This window comes from Protopterus annectens, chromosome 7.part0, assembly GCF_019279795.1.
Source record: "Protopterus annectens isolate FY-2018-M chromosome 7.part0, PAN1.0, whole genome shotgun sequence".
Lineage (NCBI taxonomy): Eukaryota > Metazoa > Chordata > Ceratodontiformes > Protopteridae > Protopterus > Protopterus annectens.
The window spans coordinates 32,780,132-32,801,496 of NC_056739.1; the positions used below are offsets into that span (position 1 = coordinate 32,780,132).

The 21,365-nt window shown below is 40.8% G+C and overlaps 1 protein-coding gene across 5 annotated transcripts in view; it reads left to right on the top strand.

Moving 5' to 3' along the window:
- The window catches only part of PFKFB2 (6-phosphofructo-2-kinase/fructose-2,6-biphosphatase 2), a 655,955-nt gene that overhangs the window by 173,802 nt on the left and 460,788 nt on the right, over nucleotides 1–21,365 (top strand). For all 5 annotated transcript variants that reach the window (XM_044076459.1, XM_044076460.1, XM_044076462.1 and 2 more), the window contains exon 7: nucleotides 18,022–18,146. In XM_044076459.1, coding sequence (XP_043932394.1) covers nucleotides 18,022–18,146 — 125 coding nt within the window. The remainder of the gene's footprint in view (nucleotides 1–18,021; nucleotides 18,147–21,365) is intronic.

Below are 21,365 nucleotides of genomic sequence, written 5' to 3' on the forward strand. Positions count from 1 at the left end.
CAGACTTTGTTGTTTAGTGTTGATCCTTAGAGTTTTTGATTGAATTGTTGTTGGGATTGCTTTATCTTACAGTGATTTAACTGCAAGGTCTACCATGTCTGAAAAAGCTAAGTCAGGGTTTAAAAAATGCCCTAAATGCAATCAAAAAATGTCTATGACAGATGGCCACACCACCTGTGTTTACTGTTTGGGAGAGGTTCATCTCCAAGAAGTTTGTTCCATTTGCCATGGTTTCAGTGCCAGGTTTTTGGCAGAGAGGAAAAGAAAGTTGTTTGAATGTGGTCTGATCAAGTCTGCCTTTCAGTCAGACTTTGATACTGCTCCAGGAAAACCAAAACCATCATCTTTTGCTTCTTCTTCTGCAAGTTCAGATCTGAAGGGCTCTTCAGTTCCGAAGGTTTCCAAGAAGGTTCCTGTATCGGTTCCACAGTCATCGGAGCCACCTGTATAGGTAGTTGGTAGGAGCCGGTCCCCAGTCTTGGAACAGGTATCTCCCATCTTAAGATCTCTGATTCTGTGCTCACCAGCTCTTTCTGTAGCTTCCTCTTGAGCTTCCAGACTTTCAAATTTGGATGTGGGTCATGTGGAATGGAGACTGTTACAGAATCGAGCGCTGGCTAAAATTTTGTCGGCTTAGACTCAGGCAGTTTCCGAACTGACAAAGTCATCTCCTTTAATTTCTGCTCCTCCTTCGACTCAAATCGAGACATCGGAGCCAGAGGGGGACGTTCAGTCATTTGTGGAACCGTCGGTTCCGACACTCACTTCAGACCTGTCTGCACTGACAACACTGATGTCTTCTGCTCTGGTGGTGGACTCTGGGATCCAACACTCTCCTGTTGGCTCCGGGGAGGGGAGTCGAACCGATGCATCGGTTCCGACTCTTCCCCTTGGGGCCTTGGCGCAGATGAGCTCGGCTCCCACCTCTGGCTCAGAGCCAGCGGTTTTGGTGCAGGAGGAGTCATCGGTGTTTTCGGACCCAGGTGCTTCCTCGCACTGGAGCTGTGGTGCCTTCGATGCCATGAGGAGGGTTTTGTCTTCTCAGACAGTCACATCCTCTGAAATGGCCACCTCCTCCCAGAAAACACCAGAATCTTCTCCGTCACTGCAGACCCACCTTAAGCGTAGGGACCCGGAGCCTCAGGAAGCCCCATTGGGGGAACCCTGCTCTTCCAAGACCTCCCCAGAATTTCCCACTGAGGAGGCCCCTCGGAAGAGGTTATGTAAGAGGAGACATTTAGATTCGCCTCAGGAATCCATCACATCTGACACCGATTTGGAGGAATTGGAAGGGTCCCCAAAGTCCCCCTCTGAGGGTATCTTCTTTGTAGATATCCTAGAGATCCTTAAGCAGAGGGGTGACTGGCAGCCCCTTAACCCTACTGAGGATGAATAGGTGCTCTTGAAGGCTTTTGGGTCTCAACCATTCACCTCTTGGGTTTCTCCACCCTTCGATGAGTTGATGGACCTTTTATCTCGAAGGGTATGGAAGTCACCAGATGCTGTGGAGCCCATTCCTAGGAGGCCCAACAAATACATCTCAGCACCTCATGATAAAACCTTTTTAACCAAACCAATTCCTGTTGCTGCCATGGTGGTTGCGGAAGCCACTAAGAAAGAGATGTCTGAGACCTCTACATCTGTCCATCCTCCTAATAGGGAATCTAGGAATATGGACAGATACGGCAAGCGCGTGTTCAATTCTACGACCTTTGCTCTTCGGTCTTTGAACTATCTAATCCACTTCACAAGGCTTCAAAGAGATCTCCTGAAAGAGCTAGGAGATACTCTCCAGGGTGCAGTAGCCGATACAGTGGTAGACAAGGTGACGTCTCAGCTTGCTACCCTCAATTCTATCGTTAACTCTTCCATGCGCCTCGTATCATATGCAGCTGATGGGACGAGTAGGGCAGCAGGTACAGGAATAGCTCTTTGGAGGCATTCCTGGATGCGCTTATGCTCTTTTGCAGAACCTTTCAAGTTGTCCTTTGTGAATGGTTCTTCCCTTTTCTGACCAAAAGTTAAAGAGACCCACACCAGATGTGAGCAAGATGGAAAGACTCTGTCTGCTGTAGGAGTCTGTTTTTCCACCCCTACTAGACCTTGTCCTAAATGTCAACGGGGAGGGAAAATGTGGTTCCGCAAAGCCCAATGAGCCTTTCCGAACTCACGAGGTGAAGCCTCCTCCAGGGGCAGAGGAGGGGGCAATGATGGAAGATGATGCACACGTGGCAGAGGGGGTCCACAGAACCAGGGCAACAGGGATCAGTTACCGTGATAAATGTGGGATAACAGGGCATGGACAGTAAAGATAATGACAGAGATCTAGACTAATATCCATTCAGCTGTAATCCTTTCTTCACACTATTAGAATATAAAATTTTAATTTGAGATTCACAAATGTCATGGAATGCCTTCACGATAGGTACACTAACTGGTACAAAGGTACTACGTCGTTTACACTGCCCTACAACAGTAGCAGAGTCACCAAACAAAAGTCTCAGGTTAACATTTCTAGAAAATAATTTCAAGTCTGTGAGTGCAGACACCAAACTGTCACTGCTAGTAGGTATATAGTTAAGCCCTTTACACAGGAAAGAATAGTGGGCTTCCTGTAAGACAAACTTAGAAAGATTCAACGTACCGTTTGTTATTTGCGGCTTACTTTGTTCAGCCCTAAAGGGCTCTCACTCTTTCGTTTACTTGAATTTATCGCCTGCCCCATTGGCAATCCTCTCTGTTTCGGAGACCTCTCCATAACGGACTCAGGGTGTTCTAAATGAAAGTGCTTATGCGCAATATTAATAGTAAGCTGTTGAGATTTCTTCCCTGTAGCAGCTACGGCGTTGTCATTGCCATCTTGTTTCTGTTTCACTTCAGAGTGCGCGCTAGCGCATGCTGCAAGAGGGGATGATGTCACTTGGATGGGTTCATTCTGTAGTGTCGGCGGGGGCGCCACTTCCATAACCAGCTTTAAAGGAGCTTTCAAAGCTGGTGCTACCTCATGAAAATTGTCTAAAGTATCCAAAGCCTCTCTTTGGGAAACTTTTTGTGGTTAACATAAGGAGTATGGTCTGTTTTCGGCCAAGAGAATATATTACCTCTCTGAAAGTCATTAATGTCGCACGTTAGCTTCCGTTTTTTGGTTGCTTCCATACGACAATCAAATGCCTGCAATCTATCAAGCATTTGTTGGTAGCTATCAACCATAGTAGAAAAAACAGACATTTCTACTATATTATTTTCTAAGGCAAGGATTTATTTTCTGTAGTCCTCCTCTATAGTGAGAAAAAAATAATTCATCAAACACATGTAGTCCAAACTCAGCTTAATATTAAGCTGCTGCCATTTTTTCAACAGTTCTGGGTATGTGTTGCCATAAGAGGGCATTTTAAGAATTCTGAGCCCTCGTGGGACGATGCCTCTCTACATAAGCCAGGAAACTGAAGCGTTGCCATTGTAAGCGCTTGAATGCACTCACTTTCCTTTCAAGCAACTGCAGAGCCTTATTAAACTCAGCAATGTTCTCAGAAGCAGGTGGAATAACACTCCCAGTAGCAGGAAATACTGTTTCAACGAACTGTAGTAACGGATTAGTCTCAATATTAATAAGAGACCTAACAGAGTTCATTTTTGTTAAAGTTGCCATATCAGAGCTAGTAAGGCTGCGAGATAGACCCTTATAGGAATTCCCAAAGGCAGCAACTGTATCAGACAAGAAAAAGTACTAGCTGCAAAAACTGATATAACACAAACACTTGGTAGAGAAAACCACTTTATAAAGCAAAGCTTCGCGTATAGAAATATGAAGACTCTAAAGAGCATGTTATGTTACAAGGACTTTAGTAGATCCATGTACATACCCTTTTCAGTGAACTGTGGCACTTTTAAGTGTTTTAATTGTATGTGTTGTGTTGATATCCTTAGTAATGATAGTGACACTTTTACACATCCCATTCATGGTAATGTTTTTAAGTTTAAAGTATCAGCTACTTGCACTACATCTTCTGTGGTCTATCTGGCTACATGTGTCTCCTGTCCTTCGTTTTATGTGGGTAAGACTACCCGTAAATTGAAGGAGCGTATTACTGAACATAAATCGGAGATTAGGAGATGCTATGATAAGAATGCTTTATATAAACATATATCTATTTTTGGCAATGAACATAAATTTAAGTTTAGGGTGATTGACATCGTATATCCTACATTAAGGGGTGGTGACATCAATAACAAACTAGAGATTAAGGAATATGAATGGATATTGAGATTTGCTGCTGATTCACCCCCAGGTTTGAACAGCATGGTTAGCCTTAAACCGATACTAGTTAAATTACAAAATACCAAACTGTGGTGTAATTGTTCATGAATTATATATGTTGTGTAGAATGGATTTTTATGCTCTAAAGTTTTATAATACGTTTTATATTGTATATTTTGTAGTTTATTTTGTATTTGTGCTGTCACATGATTTCATTTGGCTGCTGATCATGTGACTGATGACCTGTATTTAAAGTGTGAAATATTTGATGTTATGTTTTAGTATTGAAGAAGGGTTCTGCCCGAAAGCTTTGCTTTATAAAGTGGTTTTCTCTACCAAGTGTTTGTGTTATATCAGTTTTTGCAGCTAGTACTTTTTCTTGTCAAAATTACAAAAGACAGATGGGTACAAAATGTCATATCCAGAGGCTATTTCATCCCCTTTCATACCCAACCCAAACCAACAAAAGGGATCCCGGACGTTCCACCCAGTCTACGGGATGTAGCCACAGTAGAGGTTCAAAAACTATTCGAAAAAAAGAGTCATCCAACCAGTCCCAGCAAATCAGTAAGGATCCAGAACTTACTTAAGATAGTGCCAAAGAAAACAGGGGACTGGAGACCAATTTTGGACCTCAGCAGACTCAACATGGTTGTAGAAAAGACAAAGTTCCAAATGGTCACGGTTCAGTCTATACTCCCGTTCCTGGGGAAAGACAATTGGATGCGCTCAATAGATCTTCAGATGCGTACTACCATATCAAAATGGCCAGGCCATTCAGGGACCACCTGTGCTTCAGGCCGGGAGCCAGTGATTTCCAGTTTAAGGCCCTGCCCTTCAGTCTCATTACAGCCCCCAGAGTTTTCACCAAATGTTTGGCAGTGGTCATGGCTCACTTGAGACATCAAGGAATCGGGGTGTTTCCATATTTGGATGACTGGCTCCTCACCGCATCTACCAGGCATCAGCTTATTCAGGCAAGGGATGCTGCCTTAGATCTCTGTTTTCAACTGGGCATCACAATAAATTCTGAAAAGTCTGCTTTATTGCCATTGCAGCATACAGTATTTATAGGAGCAGACTTAGACACAGTCAAAATGTCCTTAAAACTTCCTTCAGAAAGAGTGCTTACCCTACGACATCAAATTGTAGATCTCCTTTCAAAACACAAAGCACCAGCATCGCAGATCCTCAGGCTGCTGGGCACCATGGCAGCAGCTATCATTGCAATACCCCTGGCGAGATCTCACATGCGCATTCTTCAGTAGCTACTATTCACACAATGGACCTTTCAGGACTTACCAATGAATCACCCAGTTCTGATAACCAACCCTTGCAAGGAGGATCTTCGGTGGTGGCTAACGTCCGAATCGGTGACCATGGGACGTCCCTTTGTCCTTCCGGTTCCAGTTGCAACGGTGACCACGGACGCCTCCCTGATCGGGTGGGGGGGGGGCATTATCAGGGACAGACAGTCCAAGGTACATGGTGCTCAATTGCATATAAACGTCCTAGAGATGAGAGTGGTTCTCTTAGCGTTGCAGTTCTTTCAAGACTCTGTTCCTCTGGGCACAATTGCAGTCCAGTCAGACAACATGTCTGTAGTCTGGTATATAAACAAACAGGGTGGAACCAGATCTTACCCCCTATGTCGAGAGGCTCTAAGAGTATGGAAATGGGCCGAGTCCACCCAGCACTTTCTGATAGCAATGAATATCCCGGGGAAATCCAACATGATAGCAGACAAACTCAGAAGGGCAATTCTGTTGCCTCATGAGTGGTCCCTCAAAAACAAAGTAGCGGAAATGATTTTCCGCAGATGGGGTCAGCCTTGCTGCGACATCTTTGCAACTCCTACAAACACCAAATGCAGCAACTGCTTTGCTCTGATCCCTCAACAGGGACAGTCCCCGAGGGACATGCTTGTACACAATTGGCCCCTGGGACTCCTTTACGCCTTCCCTCCCTTACCCCTTATTCCCAAAGTTTTGCAGAAAGCCAGTTTTCTGGGCAGGACACTTATCTTAATAGCCCCATATTGGCCTCGTCAAATCTCGTTCCCCTTTCTGAAGCTTCATCTAGTAGAAGAACCTTGGATCCTGGATCCAGTGCCAGATCTTCTGACCCACTCATCAGGAGCTCTTCACCCTTCATTTCAGTCCATCAAACTGACAGCTTGGCTGCTCCAATTCCCAGAATAGCCAGGTTCCAAAATTTATCAGAGGAAGCTCAACATATTCTTTTGTCCTCACGTAAGTCTTCAACCAGGAAACTATACCTCAGTAAGTGGAAGAGGTTTTCAGTCTGGGCTCAGCAGAATAATACTGACCCTTTTCTAGCCTCCATAGCAGATATCTTAGAGTTTCTGACCAAACTGTTCAATGAAGGAGCTGCAGCAGCAACCATTCGGGTACAACTAGCTGCTATATCCAATTTCCATATAAGTTAATTCTAGAAACCGTATTATGTCCCACAAGATGGCGAAGGCTTTTTTGATGGGTACGATGCATCTAAGACCACCAATTAGATCACCTTGCCACTCCATGGAATCTGAATTTAGTCCTATATAAGATTATTATTTTGCCCTTTAAACCTGCTTCTTCCTGTGAGCTGAAATATCTTTCTTGGAAGACCATTTTCTTGGTGGCCATTACATCTGCACGCAGAGTTTCGGAGTTACAAGCCCTTTCAGTTAAGCACCCATATTTGATTTTCCACAAAGATGGGGTTTCCCTCAGGATGAACCCTCCTTTCTTACCCAAAATTTGTTCAGAATACACCCATAATCAAGCGATTGATTTACCTGTTTTCTTTCCCAATCACACTTTAATTGGAATATATGCTCCACAAGCTTGATGTCTATAGACAACTTTGTTTCTATTTAGACAGGACAAAAGACCATAGAAGAGCAGATCAGTTGTTTGTCTCCTTCTCAGATTCCAAGAAAGGTGCAGCAGTATCTAAATCTACCTTAAATGGTTTTCTGATTGCATATCCTTTATATACCACACTGCAGATATTTCTTTAGAGAACAAAGTCAAGGCTCATTCATCCAGAGCTGTTTTTACTTCCATAGCCTTTTTGGCCAGACTACCCATTGGTTCTATTTGTGCAGCTGCCACATGGTCAAGGCCACATGCCTTCATAACTCACTACAAAGTAGACAAGGCCTCTAGGGACAGGGCTTTGTTTGGTTCTGCTGTCCTTAGACAGGTACTCTGGTGAGCCACCCGAGTTTGTGGTGCTGGGGACGCTAGCCATGAGTTAGAATGAAGGCGAGATTGAACAAAATTAATACTCAACCCAAACAAAACTAAACTACTCATCTTCCAACCACCAAACATATTCAAAACAACTCTCACTTTAACATCACAGCAAAAGACAACACCACTATATACCCAACTGAACACACCAAATTGCTAGGAGTGGAAATAGACAATAAACTAAAATTTGACATTCACATATCCATGACCATAAAAAATGTCCACAAAAAACTAGGAGCGTTATACAGAAATAAGCAATTTCTCACCAAAGCAGCAAAGATTTCAATAGCAAATTCCCACCTTATCTCCACCCTACTTTATGCCTCTCTATTATATACCAACCTCAGGCAATGTGATCTAAACAAACTAGAGACCTGCTACAACAAAATCGCCAAATTTGCCACAGGGGCATCCTACCGTAGTCACCACTGTCTCTCACTTGCTGAAATGGGCTGGCTTGAACTCCCTCACCTCCTTCAGTGGTATCAACTCTCACTCACCCACAAACTAGTAAAACATACACTAAATGTCCCATCCCTCCAGAATCTACTCCAACCCTATCGCACCACCAGACCACTAAGATCCAGCAACAAAAATCACTTGCAGATCACTAAAGCCAATAACTCTGCTGGTGAAGCACTATTCTCTTGTGCCATAGCCAAATTATGGAACTCACTCCCACCCACAATTACCTCCGTACCATCATGCACCCACTTCAAAACTTTACTAAATGCGCACCTAAAAACATGCTGGCTATGCCCTTGCAACTCCCACTCTAATATCATCCACCCCATCCAACCACTACCTTTCTCTCCACTCGACTAACTGCCTTGATTATAGCAAGCTCAGATGCTCATAAGCCTAGTACTTATTATACAGCAGGAACTTCTCATTATAACATTTGTTAATGTCTGTTATGTACTTCACAGATAAAGATTCTAGTTGTCTACTGATGTACTATGTTCTTCATCTGTAAATATGTTGTAAGTAATTGCTATTTTAAATTGTTAATCGCTATGTAATCCAATGTAACTACTGTCTGTTTATTTTACTGTGGAGCTTTTCTCCCCTGGCCTCCGCTGAAAATGGACCTACGTCCAGTCGGACACTCCAGGTCAACAAATTTAAATAAATAAATAAATAAAACTTCACATAAAGAAGTTATGTACTTACCATAATGTTCCATGTGAGTTGTTCTTCTCACCTTCATTCTTACGACCCCCCCCCCCAGCTACCCCCTATCCAATGTCTGGAAGTTCGAGAGATGCTCTACGTTTGGTTTTGGTTCTTCTGAGGAGTTTCCTTTCTCAAGTTGTGTATATGATTTCCTTCGAAATCTGATTTAGATTTAGCACTAGTTGGCAGCAAACAAGATCTGGGGAAGATAGAGGTGCATTGTGGGATAGGATTTTGGCCTTGAGCTGTTAGAGACCTCGAGCTTTGCAAATTGGCCGACTCGGAGCAAGGATCGGCTCCGCACCAATCAGTAAGAATGAAGGCGAGAAGAACAACTCACATGGAACGTTATGGTAAGTACATAACTTCTTTTTTATTGCTCCAAAACAAATTAAGTAAGCACTTTCCTCTTACTACATTGAGTAAAACTTTATCAGACAAATGAGACACTTCAAGTCCCAGCTCTTATATAGCCAACTTAATCGTGTTTGGATTAATTAATTAAAAATTAAAGAGCAAACACATAAAAAGTACACATTATTAAAACCCTATGAATATGTAACAACATATTGTTTGTTAAACAATTATTCCTAAAGGATTATATTTAAAACTAAAAAGTATTTAGCAAGAAAGCATTTAGCTAAAATATGTGCTCAAGAAGAAGGGATCCTATACGGCAACCTAACACAAGTGAGTGTGAATGTGTATGATAAATGTATTCTCCCTAAAATCAAACAGTAAAAAAATCTATTAAAAAGCTAGATCAAAATACATAAAATGAATCAAGTGCTATTGGTACAAATTCCATAACAAGTGAGTACAAATGTTAATGAACTGTTCATACAAGGTAAATTTTCTCTGAAGGCTCCTGTACTTGAGTACACAGGCTAAAGAACACATATCGTTCAGACCCAGGGGGCTGTAAGCATTGACCCTAATTTGCCAAATAAGTTCATGGATTTGTAACAGTAAATTGAAAGGCCCTCCCCTAGGGTCATATTCCACCTGGTCTATAATCTGAAAACAAAAACTGGGTTGTGGGTATTCATGTACATGTTTTGCCAGAGCGTTCTCCACCCTGGACTTTTTAATACTGTACACATGTTTGTAGACTGTGTCCCGGTGTCTACGGTCCATCTTACCCACGTAGAAACAAGGTCAGAGTCTACAAGTAGCCAGGTAGACAACACTCTTGGAAAGGCAATTGAACCTTTTGTTGATGGAATGCTTGTTTCCCCTTATAGTGAAAGTTTGTCCCACTAACATATATTTACAATACGGACAACGCTTACATTTATACATAATGAAAATAATGGGGTGTAGAAAAGATTACCGCTTACATACGTGTGCTAATGGGGGTGTAGAAAAGATTACCGCTTACATACGTGTGCTAATGGGAGTGTAGAAAACATTACCGCTTACATACATGTGCTAATGGGGGTGTAGAAAAGATTACCACTTGCATACGTGTGCTAATGGGGGTGTAGAAAAGATTACCGCTTACATACGTGTGCTAATGGGGGTGTAGAAAAGATTACCGCTTACATATGTGTGCTAATGGGGGTGTAGAAAAGATTACCGCTTACATACGTGTGCTAATGGGGGTGTAGAAAAGATTACCGCTTACATACGTGTGCTAATGGGAGTGTAGAAAAGATTACCGCTTACATACGTGTGCTAATGGGGGTGTAGAAAAGATTACCGCTTACATACGTGTGCTAATGGGAGTGCAGAAAAGATTACCGCTTACATACTTGTGCTAATGGGGGTGTAGAAAAGATTACCGCTTACATACGTGTGCTAATGGGAGTGCAGAAAAGATTACCGCTTACATACGTGTGCTAATGGGGGTGTAGAAAAGATTACCGCTTACATACGTGTGCTAATGGGGGTGTAGAAAAGATTACCACTTACATACGTGTGCTAATGGGGGTGTAGAAAAGATTACCGCTTACATACGTGTGCTAATGGGAGTGTAGAAAAGATTACCACTTACATACGTGTGCTAATGGGGGTGTAGAAAAGATTACCACTTACATACGTGTGCTAATGGGGGTGTAGAAAAGATTACCGCTTACATACGTGTGCTAATGGGGGTGTAGAAAAGATTACCGCTTACATACGTGTGCTAATGGGGGTGTAGAAAAGATTACCGCTTACATACGTGTGCTTGATTTTCTGGATGTTGCCACCAAAATAATTATTATTGTGAATACATTTTAGGGTGCAACAAACATACCATCATCTTAAGAAAAATGAATGTGGTGGACCATTACTGCTTACATACATGTTTTTCACTTCCTGGAGTTGTCACCAAAATGATAACTCTTGTGAATATTTTGAGGCTGTGTTACCTGGCATGTATACAGTACATGTTTGTGAATCACTGCACTACTGATATGCAAGTCTCCTCATCTGGACTCACTCACCTGCCTGACCTTATTTGAGGTGTTGTATAGTATTGGCATCTTTGCAGTAACACACAACAGGCTGAAAGAAGGGTCTCTTAAATGCATACCCTGAAAGTTTCACGTGGACATTTCATGCAGCTAAAAGGCTATAATCTTATGTAGCAATATCTCAGTTAAAATGGATAGAGGAACTGATTTACATTAAAATGTACTACAAAGCATAAAATTGTCATACATAAATTACTAAATGTAAAATTCAATAGTGTAAAAAATACAGATGTACATTTTATCCAGCTTGTATCTCACAACACTCGGCATGCAGTACTCCCTCTAGCACACACACACCCTCATGCCTTACTGCATGCTTAATCATCTATTGTTGTGGTGAATACCTCATTCATTTGCTTACTCTCATAATGAAACTGAAGCTATGGTTACATTTTGGCGATTATCCCCAACATACAGTATATGGAGTGTTAAACCTCAGCCGTAGTCAAAGTAAGCAATTATTTCCTTATAACAGCTCAGATTCTGTGTGAATTCCAGAACCTACAACCCCAAAAGAAGGTGTAGTTAAACACACAGATGTCGAAAATAAGTAATTATACATTTTGTATACTTCAGGGCCATGCCCAGGTCACATTTCTTAGCAAATGGATGACCAAAGAAATTGCATCAGCTTTTATTGTGTGCTTGTTTTGTCTGTGAAATGTATTCCAAATATACTTAGGAAAAGTACCCATTATAATTCTGGAACCACAAGATCGGCAGCAGCTTGAAGACAGAACCACATGATTGGCAGTAGCTTGAAGACAGAACCACAAGATCGGTAGTAGGTTGAAGACAGAACCACAAGATTGGCAGTAGCTTGAAGATAAACACCCTTGTTAACCTATATAACAGAGTTTGCTTGTTTGGGAACTAAAACTTTGAAAGTTACACCAGCTTGTAATCTGCTTGCTTCTTACTTCATACCTTTGTGTAGCTTAATATTCTTACTGGTGATCTCTGTGCTTCTAGGATGTACACCTGAGCACCAGTTTGGTGATCCTGTGTACCCAGTTTAATAACTACCATAGTCCCCTCATGGCTGTCTAATTTTGGTGACTGAGAATGAACATTGTTTAGGCACTTGCAGTTCTTCGGTTGCACACAGTCTTTGTTATAGTCTTTTGCCAGTAGGAAGTTAAGAAAAGGTGAATGGGGCTTCTCACCAGTGTGCTAAAAATGCATACATTTGGTTTTATGAAAGTACTAATGAATACTGTTTTCTAGATAATAAAGGATTTTCACTTTATCAATGAGCAAAAAGAAGCAGCAATTTCTTAGGATCATGGGAGGTTACTAGGCTAATGGTCCCAGGGCCCTTACAAGCTTAGCCAAGTTCAGCCTGTGTTCCCAAGGGTGTCTAGTTCAAGCAGACACTAAAATCAGTACCTGTTGCCTCTGTCCAAGAGGGACCCAGGTAAACCCCCAGGGTGAATTTCCAGTTATCCATCCAATTGTCCAAACTATGCTTAAACTGAGCCAATGAGAGGCTCTGTTTAACATGAATAGGAAGCTTGTTCCAAAACTGGGGCAACCTCTGTGAGACAAATCTTTCTCTCCAGCAAGTTCTGTTGATATCACATACCAGGTTAAGGTCCTTTGAGTGAGTGACCCATATGCCATTTGACCTGTGAATGTGCAGCATTTCCATTAAAGCTGGCTCAGAGATTGCTCTTTATGCAAGGCACAGGTCGCCTCTGAGCAGTCTGTATGACACGGAATAAAGTAACAATGATTTCAATCTATCCGCATAAGACAAATCTTGAAGACCCTGAATTTTCTTTGTAAGGAGCCTTTGTGGTCTCCCCAGTTGATGCAGGTGTTTGGAAAGGAACATACCAAAGGGAGAGCTGTACTCTATTATTGGCCTGATGAGGGAAGAGTATAGGGGAGTTATAACCTCTTTTTTTCTGGAGGCAGTGCCCTTACTTATGAGATGAGCCATATAAAATGCCCGTATTACCACTGTGGAGACATGGTGATTGAAGTTAAGGTTGCTGTCAACCTGTGTGCCCAGATCTCTCACTACTGACTGTGTGGCTATTGCTAATATGGTAGTTTACAGGAACATCACCCTTGCTGAAGGGGATGGTAATGCATTTTTTTGCATTAAGTTTAAGACCAAGACTTTGGTATCAGTCATTAGTCTGCGTAAGACGTTCTTACAGGATGTTGACATTGCTGGCGGTTTCAGTGATTTCTCACAGTTTGCAGTCATCAGCAAACTTTGTCAGCCACAGTCCTTTAGTTTTAGCTTGTACATTGATGTACATTCCAAACAATAGGGGTCCCAGAACCGATCCCTATGGAACACCAATCGTTATGTGTCTGCTGGAGGAGGTGGAGTCCTCTATTTTGACCGTATGAGTTTTATTAATGAGTCAGTTTGCAACCCACAACAATATATGGGTTGATACCCAGCTCAGTGAGTTTATCAATGATGCCTGAGTGGGGGATTGTGTCGAAGACCTTGGCTAAGTCTAGGTAGTCAGTATGCACAGATTTGCCCTTGTCTAGGGCTTTGGAGACTGTCTTGAATAAGTCCACCAAGTTTAACAGGTATAACTTCCCCTTGACAAAATCGAACTGGGTGGGGTTGAGTGTTTGGAGATTTCCTATATCCTTGTTAATAAGGTCCATGATTATTTGTTCCATGGCCTTGCAGATAAAGATGGTCAGGCTAATGGGTCTATAGTTCCTGGGGTCTGTGGATGCACCCCGTTTGTGCAAAGGGATGACAATAGCTGTTTTCCATTCCACTGGGATGAAGCTAGTGCTTAGGCTGTGATTGTAAAGTGTGCCCAATGGTGATGCTAATTCCCATTTTAACCCATGTAGAACACAGCTCGGGATGTTGTCCGGTCTCATAGAGGCTTTGTTTTTGGCCTTGGAGAGGGCATTTAAGACCTGCTACTCAGAGATACTAGGTGGAGGGACAGGTATTTGGAATGCTTTGGGGTATATGTGGCGGGACAGGGGAGTGAAGCTTTCACTGAACCTGTCTGCCAGCAGGTTTGCTATATCCACAGGTTCTGTATATGTAGAACCATTAACTACAAGTTCAGTGCAAATCTGGGCCTTACCTTTGAGGTTATGGATGTAACTACAGAAAGCCTTGTGGCTACCCTTAGTTAGGGAATCTAATCTGGATTTGTAGTTAACTTTGGAGGACTTCACTAGGTTTCTTATTTGCTTGTTTAAGTTGAGGAGGGAGTATTTCCAGTTTTGAGACCATCCCTTCCTACTTTTACACAGCAAATTCTTTCTCCTATTGTAAAGCCAGTTAACGTCAGTTATCCACCAGGCATGTTTGTTTTTCCTTGAAGATTTTGCTTTGGTTCTATCAGGTATGTAGAGTCAATACAGTTATACAGGTGCGTGTATAAAGCATTGTTGTATAACTCAGCATAGGTGTCTGTTCCACCAGTGAGGGGAGGAGCTCTGAAGCTATTTATGCTGTCATGTAAAAAGTTGTAAATGGCTTTGGAGAAGTTTTTTAGTCTACTTGTTGCTAAGGGTGGTCTTGTGTTATAGTTACTTCTAGCAAGACTGATTTGTGGTCACATCTCCAGGATGTTTGAGCCCCTTGTGGGTGTGTCAACCAGCTGATCCAGGGCATTGAAGTTAAAGTCCAGAAACCTTTGGGCTAGTGAGTTAGAACATGTATAATTTACCTAGTCTATGGACAGGTAATTAAAGTCGCCCAAAACCAAGGTGTTTGGTTGTATCCTGATTGACTCAAGTAGATTCAAGTAGGCTGAGTGGATGTCCTGATTCATGGAGCAGGTGCTGTAGCTGGCAATGACCTGAAGAGGGGTATTACCTACAGTCAGTTGCACCTGATAATTCAAGGGAATTGTGCTGTTCAACCAGTCTAGAGGTGTATTTATCTTTAATGAATATTGATACACCACCTGCTTTAGTTCTCATGCCTTCAATTTGTGGTCTGAACATGTGGAAGGAAATATAACCTGGTATAGCTGGGGTACTCTCTGCAGCCTTAAACCAGGTCTCAGTGACTGCACAAATGTCAGCATCTTCCATGGTGAGGACTGCTTCCAGTGAGTGCAGTTTCTGGTTTAGACTCCAGGCACTTAGCAGCATAACCTTGAGGTTGTTTTTAGAGGGTATTTTTACATTGGGAATTTTGTTCTTGTGACATTGCCTAAAAAATGCACTAAAAGGATGGCAAGAACCTTAGCCAATAACTGAAAATTGAATGACACCAGAAACTAAGCCAGTTGTTGAAGTCAGTCATTTTTGTTTGTATTGAGGTATCATCCTAGGCGAAGGTAAAATGCTGCTTAAGGCCAAGGATATACCTGCCTGAGATACATAATCAGAGAGCTCAGTCATGTCTCTCTTCATATAGTCCAGGGAGGTACGTCTCAAATTATTCACACCAACATGGACTGTGATGGAGTCTTAACAGTGCTTGTTGTTGAGAGACTTGAGTGCATGTATGACCATGACCTTTTCCTTATCCAATCTGGTGAGGGACATCTTTGTGTCTCACAACTGAGTAGCCTCTGACTAAGATTTTATTTGTGTTATGCCTTAGGGGCATGACTGGTGCGACAATAGTGTGTGATATGTTATGTGTACCACACTCTGCAGAGGATGTATTATGTGAAGCGTGCTTGTGTTTGTGAGGTCTCTGATGTTTAGGGAAGCTTCTTGTAAGGATCTCCACATATGTAGGTTTATGTCTTGTTGGTTTGGTAGGTGCAGGAGGTGAGGTGTGCATGCTGACAACATGCTTAGTTTTTAGATGAACTGACTGGTGAGTGAGAGAGACTGGATTCTAGGTTCTTACTATAGATGCATCTCTCACATAATGAATTTGTGTGGACTAGAAGAAGTAGGTTGTCAGTGTACATGAGGCAATTACTACATTGCCTCAGGATGCCCATGTTGATCAGGCTGGTGGAAGAAACTGGGGGAAATTGTCCATCCATAATACTAGCTAAGTTGATGTGGTCAGAAAATAGGGAGAGGACAGGAAGGACCAGATAAAGTAGAGAACAGGAGAAGTGGACAAAAAATACGAAGGGCTAGTGGGTACAGTCTATGTTGGTACCTGAGAAACTTCAATGAATGCATCATCTGTCAGTGAGGGACAATCATGAGAACTCACCGATGGAGCACATGCAGAGTGCTAAGGGAAAATTTGCAGGCAAAAGTGTTTATGTCTAAAACCACCAGTGGTACCTACCTCAGTGTTGAAGTTTGCGATGCACAAACACAGTGCCAAGTAGCAAACAAGCACAAACTGATCTTAACAAATTAACCAATAGAAAAGCTCAAAACCGAGCCCTGCAACCTTCAATCAGATGAACCCTTTCCGACAAAAGATGGCCCGGTTTAGTGCTCAAGTTATACAAACAGAACCAGATTCAGCAAGTCCAAATCTAGTCTATGCAACAGTAAACAAAGTCCATCAATTTTAGGAAGAAAAGTTCAAATAAGTAGTGATATGGTAAAAATGCAGTGAAAAATTCTACTTAAGTTTTGCAGAGATAAGCAGATGGCTTGGATTTGCTTATGTAGCAAATGAGAGCAAACAGATTTAAACAAATTAACCAATAAAAAAGCTCAAAACTGAGCTCTGTTCCAGCAACCTTCAATTGGCAGTAATCAAGAGAATGTGACTCTTCTATTCTGAACATACAGTAGTAAGTAGGTCTGTACAGAAATGAGTACAATCCTTGTTAACAAACTGTTATAGAAAAAAATGCAACATGAATCTGTACTGTGAGAAAGCAAAAACATTATTCCCACAGTTCGTACTTTTGTCTCAAACATCAAATGAGACTTCGCTGGTCTTTGAAAATGCAATTTTGGCTTGATTAGGTTGATCATCAGTTGACAAACTTTCATTTAATTTCAAGAAACAAAAGAACTAATAACAGGAATAAAACCATTCTTTCTGTTTGTATTATTTTGTGTTGCGTTTTTTATTTTCTGCAGTCTTTGCAAATGTTGCTGTGACTTGATTTGCTTCATTATTTGTTTATTGTAACAGACCAATTTAGTTTAGTCCTAAAATGCTAAAAAGATAAACAATGGGAAAAGATAAATTGTACTGCTATTGGTATTGTCTCCACATTCCTTCATGAGTGGGACTGTGCTTCCTGCCATCAATAGTAACTCCTCATGGGTATACAGGGATACACAGATGTTTGTACAGTTTGATTTCTTGAGAGAGGCTTCTTCTTTCTATGCAAGTGTTATTTGCTTGGTAACTGGCTTAGTGATCAGGTGACTAGAAAAGGCTACATGGTAACTTCAGCAGCCACTTTTGTACATAGTATTTAATCTGCACAACATGTTAAGTAGGTTGTAATCTCATCTTTGTAAACATCTAACAGACATATGTATTCCATTTGGATCAAACAGTGTATCACAAGAGAACACAGACAATCCAAGAGTATGAGGGTAACCAGATTTTCTTAAGAGACCCTGTTTTGGTCTTAATGATTTAAATCTAAACATTTTCAGCAACAGATGTGTCTTCACCTATATTGTAAACCTTCTCTCAAGTGACTTGACCCAAGCATAAACTATTTTAGATTTCAGTCCTCAGTGCTTTTTAGGTTTACATTCACTGGTACCTGATCTTTCAGATTTTTGTGAGAATGACCATTCTCTTAGTGGAATACTTTATTCTGCTAATTTATCATGGGCATATAAGAATGGAGTTTATCATATGGAGGAGGTGGGACTTATCATCAGTGATGTTTAAGATCGCTTATTGTGATCTGATTTGAGTCTACAATTTTTGAATACAACAGATTTGATAGTTGAGTAATATGACCACATTCTTACTCTATTTGAAACTGTTTCTGTCTTTTTTTTATTGAAGGAAGTGAAACTCTCGAGCCCAGACTATCCTGAGAGAAACCGAGATCATGTGATGGAGGATTTCCTCAAGAGAATTGAATGCTATAAAGTTACATATCAGCAGCTTGATCCAGATGATTATGACAAGTACGTAATGCAAACAGAATCCATTCAAATGCTTCATGGCAGCGTTTCTTCACAAGCATTTTGTTTTTGGATGGACTGAAATGTGTTTTTTAGCTGAGATTGGAGCATTTTAGGCTACTGTGGTGCTGCAGCCAAAAGGACCCTGCAGTGCACTGCATTTTCCTTATATTATTAGAACACAGGTAACCCTGCAGTGCACTGCATTTTCCTTATATTATTAAAACACAGGTAAGGGTATATGTCTGTAATGCTGATGTCTTATACTCAGGAATGCAGTTTAGTCATTAGATGGTCCACTGCATTTTTCTTATATTATTAGAATACAGATAAGGGTATATGTCTGTGATGCTGATGTCTTGTGTTCAGGAATGCAGTTTAGTCATTTGATGGTCCACTGCATTTTTCTTATATTATTAGAACACAGGTAAGGGTATATGTCTGTAATGCTGATATCTTGTGTTTCTGAATGCAGTTTAGTCATTTGAAGGTTGACTGGGAGGGAAAGGTATAGTATCTGGTTGACAGGTATTGTTTCCTGCTGAGCGAGGGGGATAAATCATTGTCTATGACTACTGCCATTGCAGAAGATAAGAGTGTGGAATGTCTTAATGACAGTCATTATATGGGAAAAGTTAATCTTGGTTATCCCAGAGATACTGGCAGGGGTGCGCACAATCTTGCTACAAGTACACATCTGTATAGGATAGGAAGAATGCATCCTGTCTGGCCAGATGCAAACAGGACGACACATTGGCTGAATTTCTGCCATATCTGGAGTGAGACTAGCTAAGCCATGTCTTCTAGGGGTGAGGCAGAACTTCTTGAAAGAGACCTTACCACAGCACTGTGCTGTCATGCAATTACCTAGTACAGGAAAACTCACTAAGCAGAGATCCAGGATGGATACAGAAATAAGTAAACAAAAGTCACAGATGTGTTCTGACATTAGATGTTTAACCAGATAACACTTCTAAATTATTATTAAACATATCTTAACTGCAGTTCCTCATATATGCAAATGTGTGTAGCAACTTTGTGTACCATACTGTTGCTACAGCTTGAAAATGGTGGATGATGCAGACAACAGAACTACAGGTTTCAGCGTGTTAATAATAATCTTGGGTAATTGTTTCCTATGTGTGATTCAGAAAATGAGATGACTTACATAATTTTTAGAAATGTTTGGTAGTATTCACAAATAAGATAAACAGTTGTGCAGAGCTATTATGTGGTAGTGACCTCATGCCAGAGCTCTACCCAATTCAGTCCTGCTCTACTTTGAATCTGTTCACATTACTCCATGCTGGAAATGTCTAGGTACCCAGTAGGTACGCAGATGAAGTCTCTCACATTATTCCATTATGTTTTTTATTTTATTTACACTATAATCAGACATCAGAATGTAACTGATCTTAGAAATAAATTACAATCTATATACATATCAGTTGCAATGGCAGGCATGATATCACAAGCTGTCTTGGTGAATTATAGAACGTTAAGTACAGTAAAAAGATGACAGTTGTTTTTATTTTCATTTAAGTATAAATGTTATATGCGTTTTGCCAAATGTCTGGCAACTGATGTTGAGAGTTTGTTGAATTCTTTAATGATGCATTTCAGCAGATAATATGGTAGAATTATACCATATTCTCTGCTGAAATGCATCCATAAACAATTCAGACCTGTACTATATAGATTTTGGCCATATAAGTTAGTGTAGGTAGGTTTATTTTATAGCAAGTAGCTAACAGTATTAGGTGTAGTTATAAGTAAAAGTAGTGGTATATTATCTATATTAGTTGGGTGTAGTAGACAGAGCTGGAGGAGGCGATGAGGAGAGGGTTGGTAAAAATGTATGGTCACTGTCTAAATGGTTTATAATTACTGGTATAGCTAGATGTTAAGTGCATTCAAGGCTGCTTTGTAAATATGTTGAGTAGTCTCAGCTTTTAGTTCTGGAGGTGTTGAGTTTCAGAGTCTGGCAGCATACACTGAAGAGAGTGAATCCCCATGGTGACTGTGTGAGTTGAGTGCAGCTATCTGCTTTTTATTTTGGTATTGTAGTTGTGTAGGTGGGTTACATTTTTCAATTTAGGTGTGCAATAGGTTGCCATTTATTATTTTTTTGTGGTACTTGTATGCTATTTTTAGCGAAGAAAGGCTTAAAGTAGTTCTGGCAAGTTAACTTTTTGTAGTGATATGCAGTGATACTTTTTTTATTTGTGATATTTGCAGCATACCTGGTGATTTTCACCCATGTTTGTTCAGCTTTATGGAGTTGTGTTTTTGGGATGCTTGTTAGAACTGAAGAGGCATGTAATAGACTTGGGAATAGTAAAGTAGCAAGTTAGATATGGATTTATAGATCATGCCTAGTATATGATTGCATTAATGTAATACTCTCAAAAATAACAAATTCTAATAGTTTAGTATGGCTAACTTGTTCGAGTGGTGTGTTATTTAATGAAAAGAAGCTAAGTTGTATAATTTGTTTATTTTAAGAGTCTGACCGGTACATTGTTAATTCTATTCTTATGACATTTTGCAATAATTGAGAGACTAACAAGCACATAATTACAAATGTCTTACTCATTGAGGACAGTGTGTACCTGACTTCAAAATATATGGGGTTACAACAACAGACTGCCCAAGAGAAAAATAAACCCAATATGCTAACGACTTTGGCAAACTGATGTTATGATCAGCAGAATACAGCTGAACAGCATCAGCATCATAAATCACCGTAGTAATGCCTACAACATAATACAACAGCATTACCATAAATCACCGCAGTAATGCCTACAACATAATACAACAGCATTATCATAAATCACCGTAGTAATGCTTACAACACAGTGCAACAGCATTACCATAAATCACTGTAGTAATGCCTACAACATAATACTACAACAGCATTACCATAAATCACCGTAGTAATGCTTACAACACAGTACAACAGCATTACCATAAATCACAGTAGTAATGCCTACAACATAATACTACAACAGCATTACCATAAATCATCATAGTAATGTCTACAACATAATACAACAGCATTACCATAAATCACCATAGTAATGCCTTCAACATAGTACAACAGCATTACCATAAATCACCGTAGTAATGCCTACAACATAATACTACAACAGCATTACCATAAATCACCGTAGTAATGCCTACAACATAATACAACAGCATTACCATAAATCACCGTAGTAA